The 12855-nt window shown below is 38.9% G+C and overlaps 1 protein-coding gene across 2 annotated transcripts in view; it reads right to left on the reverse strand.

The window, feature by feature from the left end:
- Nucleotides 1-12855, reverse strand: part of RAB27B (RAB27B, member RAS oncogene family) — a 167784-nt gene that overhangs the window by 6805 nt on the left and 148124 nt on the right. For both annotated transcript variants that reach the window (XM_007191935.2, XM_007191934.3), the window contains exons 2-5: nt 9269-9440; nt 7606-7691; nt 3118-3221; nt 484-607 (exon numbers count right to left, since the gene is read on the reverse strand). In XM_007191935.2, the coding sequence (XP_007191997.1) occupies nt 484-607; nt 3118-3221; nt 7606-7691; nt 9269-9421 (467 nt within the window). In that variant the 5' untranslated portion in view covers nt 9422-9440. The remainder of the gene's footprint in view (nt 1-483; nt 608-3117; nt 3222-7605; nt 7692-9268; nt 9441-12855) is intronic.

The raw sequence follows: 12855 nt of genomic DNA on the forward strand, positions 1-12855 counted from the left end.
AATGAATCCAATATTATGACCAGGTCAGGTATTATTTCTTAGAGTTTTGTAGTTATTGATTGAGAGGCAGGAGAGTACAGTGTTGAAAAGCATAGACTCTGATCTCAGTCTGCCTGGGTTGAATTCTAGCTCTACTACTTACTAGCTATGTGGCCTTCCATCAGTTACTCAATCTCTCTGTGTCTCAATTACTCATATATAAAATGGGATAACTCTAGATTTCCTATATATGATTATGAGGGGTTAGATGAGTTAAAGCTTAGGAACAGTTGCTAGCACATAATAAGCATTCAGCAAATGTTAGCTGCTATTATTATGAAATAGTTCATTAAAAACATCACATATATTCCTCTGGAAGATCTTTTTCATTCATGCGACATTCCTGAATCAAAGGGATCCCTTCTAATATCAATCTCGTGACCCTACCCCATTACTAAGCAGCAGTGTGCAAGTTTAGAGGACATCTCCACGTGACTGACTTACCCGTATTTGTCAGCCAGGTCCCGGGCTTGCCGTTCGTTGACTTCTCTCTGATCTGGCAGGTCTGCCTTGTTGCCAATTAATACTATATCTGGATTTTCACAATAAGCATTTGCTTGCAGTTGGCCTTGGAAAGAAAACAGATGGAAACAGCAAGTTAGTTATAAACAAGTGATGTCAAATGACTGCTCATACTTCAGAGTCCTAATCTAATTGTTCATCTGCAGCTTGGCTGCTTACGAGTTATGTTACATTAGCCAAGTTGCTTAACTCTTCCCAGCCACAGTTTCCTCGTCTAGAAAATGGAGATAATTCCTCACAGGTTGCAGGTTGTGAAGATTAATAAGAGTGTATATGAAGCACTTGTATGAATACCTATCAGTGCTCCTCTATATCTGGGGAAATGCCCTTTGAGATGAACATACTGTTTTTCATTCCATTTGTTCTTCAAATATAAGTGGAGATAATAGAACGTGATCTTAAAGTACACAAATTTGCTCTTTCCTTTAGGAGGCTGCTACATTTCCCTTTCCTGAAGTTCAAGGTGATGATCCATAAGAGCAGAACATTTTTGAACCACCACAAATTCATGTAGAAACAATATTAAGACAGGTCACTTGTTTTTCTCTTTTCTCCAGGAGACACTGTTTAAAAGAGAAGGGGGTGGGTGGGGGGAGGAGGAGGAGGAGAAGAAGAAGGAGGAGAAGGAGAGGAGAAGGAGAAGGAAGGGAGGGAGGGAGGAAATGATAAAAAACTTGTCAATCTATGTTTTCAAGGGTACGGGACTATTTTGCGGTCTACCTCAAGGCAAGCTATGTGCAACCTTGCTGAGGTCAGAGGAAGAAGACAAAGGCTTACTCTATAACACCAATTATTTGGATGTTAGAAATTAAAGCCTTATTAGATATGGTAATTAATTATCTTAAATCCCAACTGTATCCTCCTGGAAATTTTAGTAATAAGGGAGCATCTCATCTACCTTGAAAAATGATGAACGAATCAGTCTCTGAAAGAATTGAATAATCTTATTATCTCCTTATCTCCCCACAATCTAATAATAACACCAAAATTTGGATAAAGAAATGTAATAGCAAAAGAAAATGGAGACAGATCCTAGGATAAACACTCATTTGGAGAAACAATTAAGTCAGAATTTGTTGGTATTTTTCCCCACTGTTAGTGAACTTGCATTTAAAGCATTTATATATATTATTAATTATATGTAATATGTAAAATAAGATACGTATATATTTGAGAATCTACACAGCCAGACACTCAGCCAGGTGATCTGGGGTATTGCAACGGAACAAAGCAGACCAAGTCTGCACCTTTATAGAGCTTACATTCTAGTGGTAGAAAGAACCAAAACCACAAGTAAACAAAGAAATAATATAATATAATAAATATAATATAATATAATATAATATAATATAATATAATATAATATCAGGTGGTGGCAGTGACCAAATGAAATAGAAAGTGTACTGAGGGCATACAGAGTGATGAAGAGCACTGTTTTAGATGGGGCTGTCAGGGAAAGCTTCTCCCAAGAGATAGATAAGGTTTGAACAAGAACTTGAAGGAGATGAAAGAACTAACACACGCTATAAATGGGAAAAGAGAAATCAAGGCAGAGGCAAACAGAAATCAAAGTCCCCAAGGCAGGATTGTGCTTTTCAGGGGAGAGACCTTTAGCTGGAGGCCGGTGAGCTGGGGCAGAGTAAAAGTGAATTAAAGAGGAATTCCAAGTGAGATGGGAAATCCCAAAAGGACTTTGAGCAGAGGAATAATATGATCTAGTCTTTTAAAAAATATCACTCTGGCCACAGACAGCCCTGACAAATCTAGAAATGACAAGTAGCACCAGCCCCATGCGACTGCTGGAATGTCCCACTAGGATCAAAACTGGTATTTGTAATTTAAAACATGCAAATGAAATACTGTCTTTAGTGCTACATCAGTTAAAAAATAAAGGAAAAATCAAATACCATACTTCTGGGCTGACATATCAATCTGGCTTTAATAACTGATTAGGCTACTTTGAAACTTTATATTATGTTTAAATTGCCATGAAGGCTGGAGATTTTTCTATACCAGTCTTCCTCACATTTGAACACTTTTCAAAAAAGAAGTGAAATTTCAACGTGAGCTTGTTGACTGACACACTACCGTATTTTCATGTGGTTGCTCTGCTCTGAAACAATTTCTCACCTAATTAACCCATTAGTCAATTAACACTTTAGTTAACCCACGTGCAAGGGCACACACTGTAGGTACCAGTTGCCCCCTCAGAAAACGCTGCTGTTTTTCTGTGTCCCCACCAGGCTAGATGGAGTAGATGTGACCACTCATTTAGTTTTAAGAAATCCTTCAAGACTTACTGGATAAGTGGAATTAATGGCCTGTCAATTGCAACAATAAAGTCCTTACGTACAGGTGGTGATTCTTCTAAGGCGTCAAAGGAAAACACAATTTTAAGCCACTTTGGATGAGCCACATAAAAGCCACTGCTTTGAAGGTGACACAGGAAACACTAAACCTGTGACTTTTTAGAGTTAATCTGTGGTCCCCAATCTGGTTTCATCTTGTGAGGCAGAGAAGCAGCGTGGCCAATGGAAGTTACTCAGTCCCACTTACTCATCCAGTTTCTGACATTTAAGAAGCTCTGTTGACTGGTGAGGTCAAACGTTAATAAGAAACCCATGGCATCTCTGAAAAATGCAGTGGTGAGGCTCCGGAATCTGCCAAAAAAGCACAGTGGATAGTTCTGGAAGTCAGTCCACATGCACATCTGATGACAATACAAACAACACTATTTCCCTTTCAGATATGAACTCTCCATGGCATCCCTCTGGATTATTCTACCTAATGGGCAGAAAGACTGCTGAAGGGTCGGGGAGAACATCTGGTTGTAGATTTGTTTAAGATCACATCCCGGCTTTATGTTCCGTAGCAGGTATGCATGCAAGAGTTTGTAACCTTCAACCACACGCTTGCTTACACAGCCCCTTGGAATCTTTCTCTCATTGGCTCACAGGCATCTCGTGGCCCACAATTAAAATAGAAGCCACTTTAGAGTTGGGACTTTAACTTATACTTTTCAGATTTCCTGTCTGTGCCCAGAAGGAAGCTTGGCACATGGTAGCCTGAAAATGGATGCCTGTGATTACATGCAGAAAACCACAACTTGTTAGCAGCTGGAACTAGGGTTCTTTTGTAAGGAAGAACAACATTGGTGAGAAAACTCTTTTATAAGCACTCTTTAGGGGTAACACTGAGCTTTAGGCTGGCATGCATGTCTCTTAAGGAGAAGGAAGACAGTGAAGAAAGGAAAAAGAGGACGTTGATTAGGGGAATGAGGGAAGGGCAGAGAGACTTGGTAGTTGAGGAGAGAAAGCAAGAAGTCTCATCTCTAATGGAGGATTTTGAAGAATGCACTCCTCCATGTGCGATGTAAAGACTTTCTCTTGTTCCAACCCCTTCTACCCCAACATCCTCAGGGAAGTTGAAGATGCTCTGAGATCCACTTCAATGTCAGCAATGGGCAAAACAAGAGATCACACATAAGGTCCAGAAAAGGTTTGGGTCACACTGATAAAGAAGTGAATTTGGCAATTGATTTTTAGAAAGGCACATGACTTTGAAACAGAGAAGCGTATCACTTCCTATCCTAAATGTCCTCCTAATTTTGATCTCCTATTTTGGCCTATTTGTAGATCCTTGGGTTTCCTCTGGGTTCTATGCTTGACCCCTTCTTCCTCTACATATATTCACTGGGTAATCTCATTCACTTCCCTGGCTCAATTATCACCTATATGTTGAACCCCAAATTTATAGGTCTAGATTTTTCCTGCCCTTCGTACCATGTGCCCAATTACTTGTTTGATATTTCCACTTGGAGGAAACTAAGGTACCCTCAACTTCATGTGTTTAAAACCAAACTGGCCCCTCCTCCTGATTTTCTGTCAATGACATCACCATCCATCCTCCTTGGTCACCACAGCCTTTCTACTTCACCTGCTATATACAAGCAATCAACAAATATCTCCTGACTTTCTCATTTCTGTCCACATACCCTGACACTACTCTAGATTTGGACCCATTATCTTCCACCTGGATAATTTCAACAGCCTTCTCAACAGGCTTCCTGTCTCCAGTGTTGTATGGGATCCTCCCCTTCCCTGATTTCTTCCCACTGATTATATAAATCCTCTGCTAAAAACATTTAAATGATGGTACTTTGCTTACGATAATGACTGAACTTTTCAACAATCCGTCAAGGCTCTGCATGAACTAACCCTTGCTCCTCTATCCAGCTTCACCTCTGGACTACCCACAGGCGTGCTGATCTTCTTTTAGTTCTTAGAAAGTTCACTCTCTCCCCTGGGCTTTCACACATGCTGTTATTCCTGTGGGTAACCTCGCCTTCATGCTTCCTTTACCTTCTATCCTTTTAGCCTGGATAAGATTCACTTATATATTGTGTATGAGTATATACATTTATATATAACAGTATCACCTCCCCACGCTGACTTCCCAACACCCCCATGTAGCTTATGGACCCCTCTTGGTGCACCTGACAACGACTCTTTGTTTTTCTGTTACTGTCCTAAAGCTATTATTGCAATTGTCTATTTGTCTAAATTCTACCCCGGTAGCTCCAAGAAAAAAGGAGCTGTGTTTCTAACTTGCTATCCATTGTGTTTCTATGGCCCTGAGCATATTTTTGGCTCGTTAAATGTCTGTCAAATTTAGATAAAGAAATAAAGAAAGAACATAGCAAAGGATATAAATTATTAAAGTGTTAAATGACTTCAATAGAGAACAATACTTTCAATACCAAAGCAGGGGGAAGAGATATTTTAATGACTTTTTATTTCCAAAATAAGATTCCTTTGGTAGGACATACTTGTGATGGTTATGAAATACCAAAAGTTTTACTCAGTTTTCTTCCTGTGGATTTGTTCCTACCCGTCACTAGAAGCTCAGAGATTACAGGGCTTTTATTGAAGGGTTCGTTCTCTGTCTTTGGGAACTAGCTGTACTCACAAAACTGTCTCCTGCTCAAACCACAAGAGTGTGGCTAACCCAGCCACAACAGTCTGCTCTCTGTCCTCTCCTTAAGAGTGTGTGTGTGTGTGTGTGTGTGTGTGTGTGTGTGTGTGTGTCTCATTTGAGGATAAGACTGTGCCTTATCCCCCTCTCATTGCCCACAGCACATGACAGTTACTTTAAAACATACTTGCTGGATAAGATCTCATTGGAGCAAACACTTCTGCATCCACAGCAACATGGGTAAAATACTCTTGCTCTGGACCAGCTTCATACCCTGGACCACTCAGCCCAGGACCCTTGTTAACCCCCTTACTTTCCAGGGTTTACTCCAGGGGAAAGCTTATTGATTTCTAGCTTCACCCACCAACCTCATTGTGTCCCCAGGGTGGGGAAAGCTAGGACCCCATGAGAAAACAGATCCCAGGGCACATTATAGCTCTTTCTCCCTCACTGAGAACTAAGTCTGTGCCCTGCATCCTTTAGGTTTACATAAGGGGTATGATTTTTTTCCTCCTTCCCATAATGTGACTTTTAGCAATAATCATTATCTTACATGGGTTATAATGCCAGGCGTCCTCAAGCACAGGGTTGAGGTGTGAGGCATTGTTTATCCTGCTGCTTAGCTGCACCTTTTGTATACAGAATGCAAAATTCTCAAGGGATGAATAACCTTGATGTACTAAGACTGTCCCTAGTATTTCCTATTTCACTCCTGGAGCAGCTGTCTTAAGGAGACAGATGAGAGAAGCCTGCCATCATGCTAGGCTGACATATCGTGTGCGAAGACATATGGGAACCACATTTTCTCATATTCCTTCTTCAAAAAATGCATTAAATCGGTCTGTAAAACATACATCTTTGTGACAACAAAACTGACATATGAACAGAGATTCTTGTAAGGAATGACTTCAGAAGAACCAGCCGTGTTGAAGGATGTGTGTAAATGGAATTCACAGTCGAAAAAGCTCACAGAGAGGGCCCAGCACCTCTCCTGGCGTTTACACTCACTGAAAGTGAGAATGTTTTGGATTCGTTTCAAAGACTGAAGTGTTTACCAGCATAAACATTGTAAGACATGTGATGTAGAATTGGGAGGTATGTGCCTTCTAAATATCTTCTCTGACAATCTATTGCCAATTTTTGTTTAATCTAATATTGAAAAGCTTCACTAGCTTGGGGTCTTTCGCACTCCGGGAGTTTGAATCTCAAAGAAATATATTTTCATCAAATAATGGCATAGCACCTCCAGCTCTAAACAATCCACACTACCGTCTACTGAGTGTCTTGACTTGGACGTTGTACCAGAGACGAGGCTGAAAAACCAAGTATGGCCTCTGTCCTTATAAAGCTCACAATTGTGTTGGTGTGAGAAGGTCACAAGTGAAGCAAAGACCAGCAGTTAGAGATAAAAATAGAAGATTCACCTTACTGCAAGGTGGTATATAATTAATTGAGTAATTTAAGGGATGGAAGAATAGATGTAGAAGTTCAAGAAAGAGGGAGTTTGTTTCACTTGGGGTGTTCAGAAGAGCCCCGCCGAGCAGGTGTAATGTGAGCCAGGCCTGGTGAAAGGAGAGGCTCAGGGAAGGTGGGAAGGGAGTAAAACATTCCAGCTGGAGGGTGATGGTGAGACCAAAATCTCTAAAGCCAGTCAAAGGACACAGGATGAGAGTCTGTGTGTAAGGGCAGAAAGAGATGAGAAAGATATTAACACCCTTTTCTTCAACTCCCTCTTCAAGTAGTACTTGTACCAATGTCAATTTCCCACCCAATTTAATTAAATTCTGGAGAAGTTTTTTTTTCCCCCGTTACAAAGTACAAAGACAATGCATAAGAATTTTCACAGAGATTTCTGAAAATCTGATTTTTAAAATCTGTACCAAATACACAGTGCTAGTTATGGTCGATTAACTACAAATAATTTATTTTTATTTTTTGATACAAATGTTTATTTTGAAACCAGGAGGAGAGTTGCATATCCTTACAAGTCCACATACCACATACAGCATTCACATTAAAATAAGTTTTCCTAAGATATTTGTAGCTAGAAACAAAGTAATTCACTGTTACCGCTCTTGTCCTGCTGTGTCCCAAAGCTGAAGATGCACCTTAAATGCTTTCCCTGTTGACCCATTTGGTCCCTGTGTGTTATAAACCTGAAAAAATACAAATGTCATCAGTTGATACTGCTTTGGATTTTGTCAGCATTCAGATTCTCTGGGTTCACTCAGCATATTTTTTCTTCATTACTATAATCAAAGTTCATAGTGCAAAATAAATATTTGCTCTGTTTTTTTTTTTTCCCGGAAGTATCACATATACTCTCACTTTTAAATGTCAAGTATAAGTATGGTTTTCAAAACAATTTAGGCATCCTGCAAACTTAAATTAGACACCTTCTGTCATTTCCTCATGGAGGCAGCAAACATTAGATTTAGGACCCAAGTTCTAGGTTCAAATATAGACTCTTCATTTAAGTTCATAGAATCTTATTTTCCTTTAGCAAATTGAGACCCATCATCTCCTCCTACTTTACAGAGTTACTGCAAACTTAAATGAAATAGCAGATGTGAAGGCATTTTTAAAACAGTAAAATGCTTTACAAATACCTGAATATCCTCTACTGTGAACTGGACTTTCAAAATGAAAAACACATGGAATTTCTCATTAAGTTTACATAGGATATTTCAAGTCTTTCCTTACTAGTCATTCCTTCAAAGGCTCTTTTTAGAAAAGTTTAAACTTTTTAAATGATGGCCTTTTGACTTCTTATTTAAACAAAGCATAGCAATTTTAATATTTATCCAGTTCTTTTACTTATGGCTTAGTGAAGATGTTTTAAAGGGAAAACTTTGCAAAGATTTATACCTAGATTGGGGTTGGGGGCGGGGAATTGGGAGGGGAGAAGGCACAGAAAAACCCTGGAAGGGCTGGGAGCAAGTTTGCTAAGACTACACTACTGGACTTTCAGATAAGGTACAGGACATTATAAGGAACCATGATTTAACTTCTCAACATCATTTTCTTTGTTTTTTTTTTGGATTTGTGATATCAACTGGAAGCCGCCGCCATCTTGGCAATCAAGAATACCTTGGGTGGCAGTAAATCTGGCTAAGCTTCTGTGCCTATGTTACACGTCTCACATGTCACAATATCCTTATTCCTGTCATTAGCGTCTAGCATAGGAGAAGGAAGTGGTTGTGATTCTCACTTAAAATCCCTTATCTTGAAAAATAGCATGGATTGGTCTCACATTCTGTTCATAAGAAGCTAGTGATTGATGGCTGAGCCTACACACAAATAAAAATGCAGCTTTGAGTTCCTGTTCCAGCTATTTGCCAATCATTCTTTTAACTTTTTTTGTAAGCATAGGGAAATGAACACTCGTTTTTATTGAGGAACTCAGATCAAGAGTTAATGATTTTAGATACTACTTCATGTTTTGAAAGTTTCCTTAAGAATTCATAGAAAACACACTATAGAAACCCATAAATGATTTTAGTTGCCCTGTGTACTTCTGGAGACAAGTGATAGTGCCACTCAACTTTTTCTAAGCAAAATGTTATTTATAATTGAGACGGTAAAAAATAATATTTAAATTGGATTAAAGTGACAGGTTATGAATTTCATGTGATAAAAGACAGTCACCTTGCAATGCAATAAACATAGCTTCTTAATCCTTATCTTATATAGGAGGATCAGCAACCAGTTAACAGTATGGTTAAAAACTCACCACACGTTTTTCCCGAAAGTCTATCCCTACTGTCGTGATGAACTTGGGATTGAATTTATTGTCTGTGTAGCGGTAAAGAAATGTCGTCTTCCCCACCCCCGAATCTCCAAGGGCCAGGAGTTTGATCAGATAATCATAGTCTCCATCGGTCATAGTGATGGTCTTGGTGGGCCTGTGTAGGAGGAAAAACAAGTATTTATGATTAAAATTGGTTTTCCTTTGCCTTCCTGCAAAGCAACGTAAATTTAGCTTTGAAGGGTAAAAAATTGGAATGCCTCTATTCTGTGAATCTGTGAGTTAACTAGTTCAGAGCAGCTTCAGGAGTAAGGACTCTTCTATGATTTCACTTAGTACCTATCTTTTTATATCATGTCAGGTAATATGGAACAAAAAGCTATGTGATACTCACCATGGCTATTACCACAGCAATAGTAGAACTTAAAGAGTTATCGCTTTTTTTTTTTTTTTTAAGCGAGTGTCTCTTGGAAACAGGAGTGTGGTGCTAGGAAAAAGAGTCACAGGGAATAGAAAAAACTGTCCAAGATGATGCAGGTGTGCTAGAGGGAGACTGAAATTACATATGAGTAATGGAAGAGAAAAGCCTAGGGGAATATTCTGCATGTAATCCTGCAGGATGAGCTTTCTATTATATGCATACAAAATATTCCTTTTTAATTTAAAAAATTTCACAGCTGAAATGACAACCTTTAAAAACAATTGATTTAAACTCATTTCAAAAGCAATGTTTTAAAATCTTACGTTCTGAAATACTGAACCCTCTGTTCTCCACGGGCAAATATGCTGTATTTGGCAAATCTGCCGAATATTTTCTAGGCCTTGAAAAAAGGGAAGAGCTATTCAGAGGCATAACTATGTTAATTCTGCTAATATTCTCCTGAAGGAACATCACTTGCCATTTCACCCACTGCCCTAACCTCTCCTGCCTTGGTTTTCATTTCTTCTGTTATTACAACGGCTATGGGTGATGCCAAGGGCTAATGCCAAAAACAGTGATGACATGGAAACTACCACCACATACCTTTGAATTACACCATCACCCACTAAATATTTGATGTACTTTCCACACTTGAGGTTAGCAAAGTGATTTGCCATTTGGTACAACTTTCTGATTTGTGGGTTATACAGATGGATAGAGGAAGGCTTATGAAGACGTCCCTAGAATAGAAACATTTCTCTCCTGCTATGTGAGAAAGAGGAATATTTCCTCACCTCTACAATCAGGAAAACATTGTACCCTTCAGGAGTTCTGAGGTGATCAAAATCAAATGTCAACAACAGGCTACTCCATGGACATATCTGAAAACTGCTACATAATTCTAATCGTTTTTCTACATGTAAGAAAATGATGCACATATTCATCAATTTAAACAAAACTTTATTTTTTACATTGTCATTTTGGTACAGGGTCAAAACTAAAAGGTTCCATGTCTTTGGATAAATAATGATGAAGATGATGATTAGGTAGTTAGCCAGCCAGTATTATTACATCATTTGGAAGATTTACAATGTTTTTACATTAGAATTTTCTAAAATTTGAACCCTATTGATGCTAAATCCTCCTAAATGTATTATGGTTGATGGATGTATATTTCTTTAATTAATGAATGGTTTTTGAGGTCAGGGGTTTTGAGAGCTGCCAATATATATTTTTGCACTAAAGCGTTCCTCTCTTATCCTTTCTTCACTGAGTAGGACTCTCAGGGTAGATGTTTGCTGACTGTGAATGTACTCTTTTTCTTTCTTAAGATCTATACAAAGTATAACCATTGCTCAGGAAGAGGTGCATAGCAACCATCAACAACCAGCCTTCCTTAATGCAGGGATACAGATTATCTCTACTACTGATGTGAAATTCTTCTTAGAAAATGTCTGCATTGATCAACTGCCTGGCAGTGAGTAGTTCTGCGTTTGGATTGGTGCCAAATATCTCACCAGGACTTTTTGGTTGAAGATGTTGTTGCTTCTAGTCTGTGAGACAAATGGGTCGCTAGAGGAGATTGTTGTCAAAGTTGTAAGATTTCCCCCACCTAAGGTCTATCATCACCACCATCACTCTACCTTAGTCTCTCTTTCCCTTCCGAACTTGCTCATGTGAAACTCCTCTGAAGGGTGATAAAGTCTGTCATTTCACCAGTAAAATCGGATAAAACTGTTAATTCTCTTGTGAAAAAAACAGATGAAATTTAAATATTCTAAGAGAGTTAAGTAATTAAAGCAAAATTCTTCCCTGGACACAATCCTTGATAATCAGAGGGAAGAAATTGAAGCTACCGGTTACCTAAATACAAGATAAAGTTGGAGGATATTGTGGTTTCCTGGAAAAATGAAAAGAATAGAATCAAGAAGATACATCAGCACATTTTAAAACGTTGCCTACAGTTAATTATGCTTTTTGCAATATTTTTGGTGACAGTGTCACAAAAGGCTAAGTCTTGAGCAAATCTAGTTAAATACCTCCAATATACAGTATCAGACCCAAAGATGAAAATTCCAAAAATGTAAACCATAATCTAGTTTCTGTCAAGGCATGCATACACTTAAAAGTTGAATAAGGATGAAAGAAAATACAGCATAATTTTACAAGATAGAACATGATTAGTTGATAAATGAGTCAAATAGTTGTGCTTTTAGTTCAAACAAAACAATAATCTTCATGGACTGCAATGGTCAGAGCAGATTTTGTAGAGGAAGATGAACTTGCATTTAACCTTATAGCATAGGGAGGAATTAGGTACGAGAGGAGATTCAGGACCATCGCATGGGAGTTAAATTGTCACTTACAGAAATGAGACTATCACTACTTGCCAACTACATGCTCTAGCATGTATTTCTGACCTGTAGCCAATCTGCAGTCCATAAACTGCCTGGGGTTGCCTCCCAATCAGGCTCTAATCCAGAGTCAACAATCCTGGCTAACACGGATCAATTCTACTGCAGCCTACACAGGGTCTTTTCTTTAACTGAAAGATGGTGGAGATTTTGTGGCATTGAACATAAATTCCACCTGAAATGAATGCAAAGCTTGGCACTGTGGAAACCATTTATTCAGTGTCTTCAATAGACTATTTAAAGAAATTGACATATTAAGCTGGGTACGAGATAGTTTGCCTCCAGGTTTCTTTTTCTTTTTTTATAAATTTATTTATTATTTATTTATTATTTATGTTTGGCTGTGTTGGGTCTTCGTTTCTGTGCGAGGGCTTTCTCTAGTTGCGGCGAGCGGGGGCCACTCTTCATCGCGGTGCGCGGGCCTCTCACTATCGCGGCCTCTCTTGTTGCAGAGCACAGGCTCCAGACGCGCAGGCCCAGTAGTTGTGGCTCACGGGCCTAGTTGCTCCGCGGCATGTGGGATCTTCCCAGACCAGGGCTCGAACCCGTGTCCCCTGCATTGGCAAACAGAGTCTCAACTACTGCGCCACCAGAGAAGCCCACAGGTTTCTTTTAAAAATGAATTATTTTATATATACAATTCTTTTGCATTTAGTTTGTAATTTTTAAAGAAATTTCTTTTGTATTTAGCTTTGTTCCTCTTTTGTTACTATGTGATTTTCTGAGTCCTAAAATAT

The sequence above is a fragment of the Balaenoptera acutorostrata genome, chromosome 13 (genome assembly GCF_949987535.1).
Source record: "Balaenoptera acutorostrata chromosome 13, mBalAcu1.1, whole genome shotgun sequence".
Classification (NCBI taxonomy): Eukaryota; Metazoa; Chordata; class Mammalia; order Artiodactyla; family Balaenopteridae; genus Balaenoptera; species Balaenoptera acutorostrata.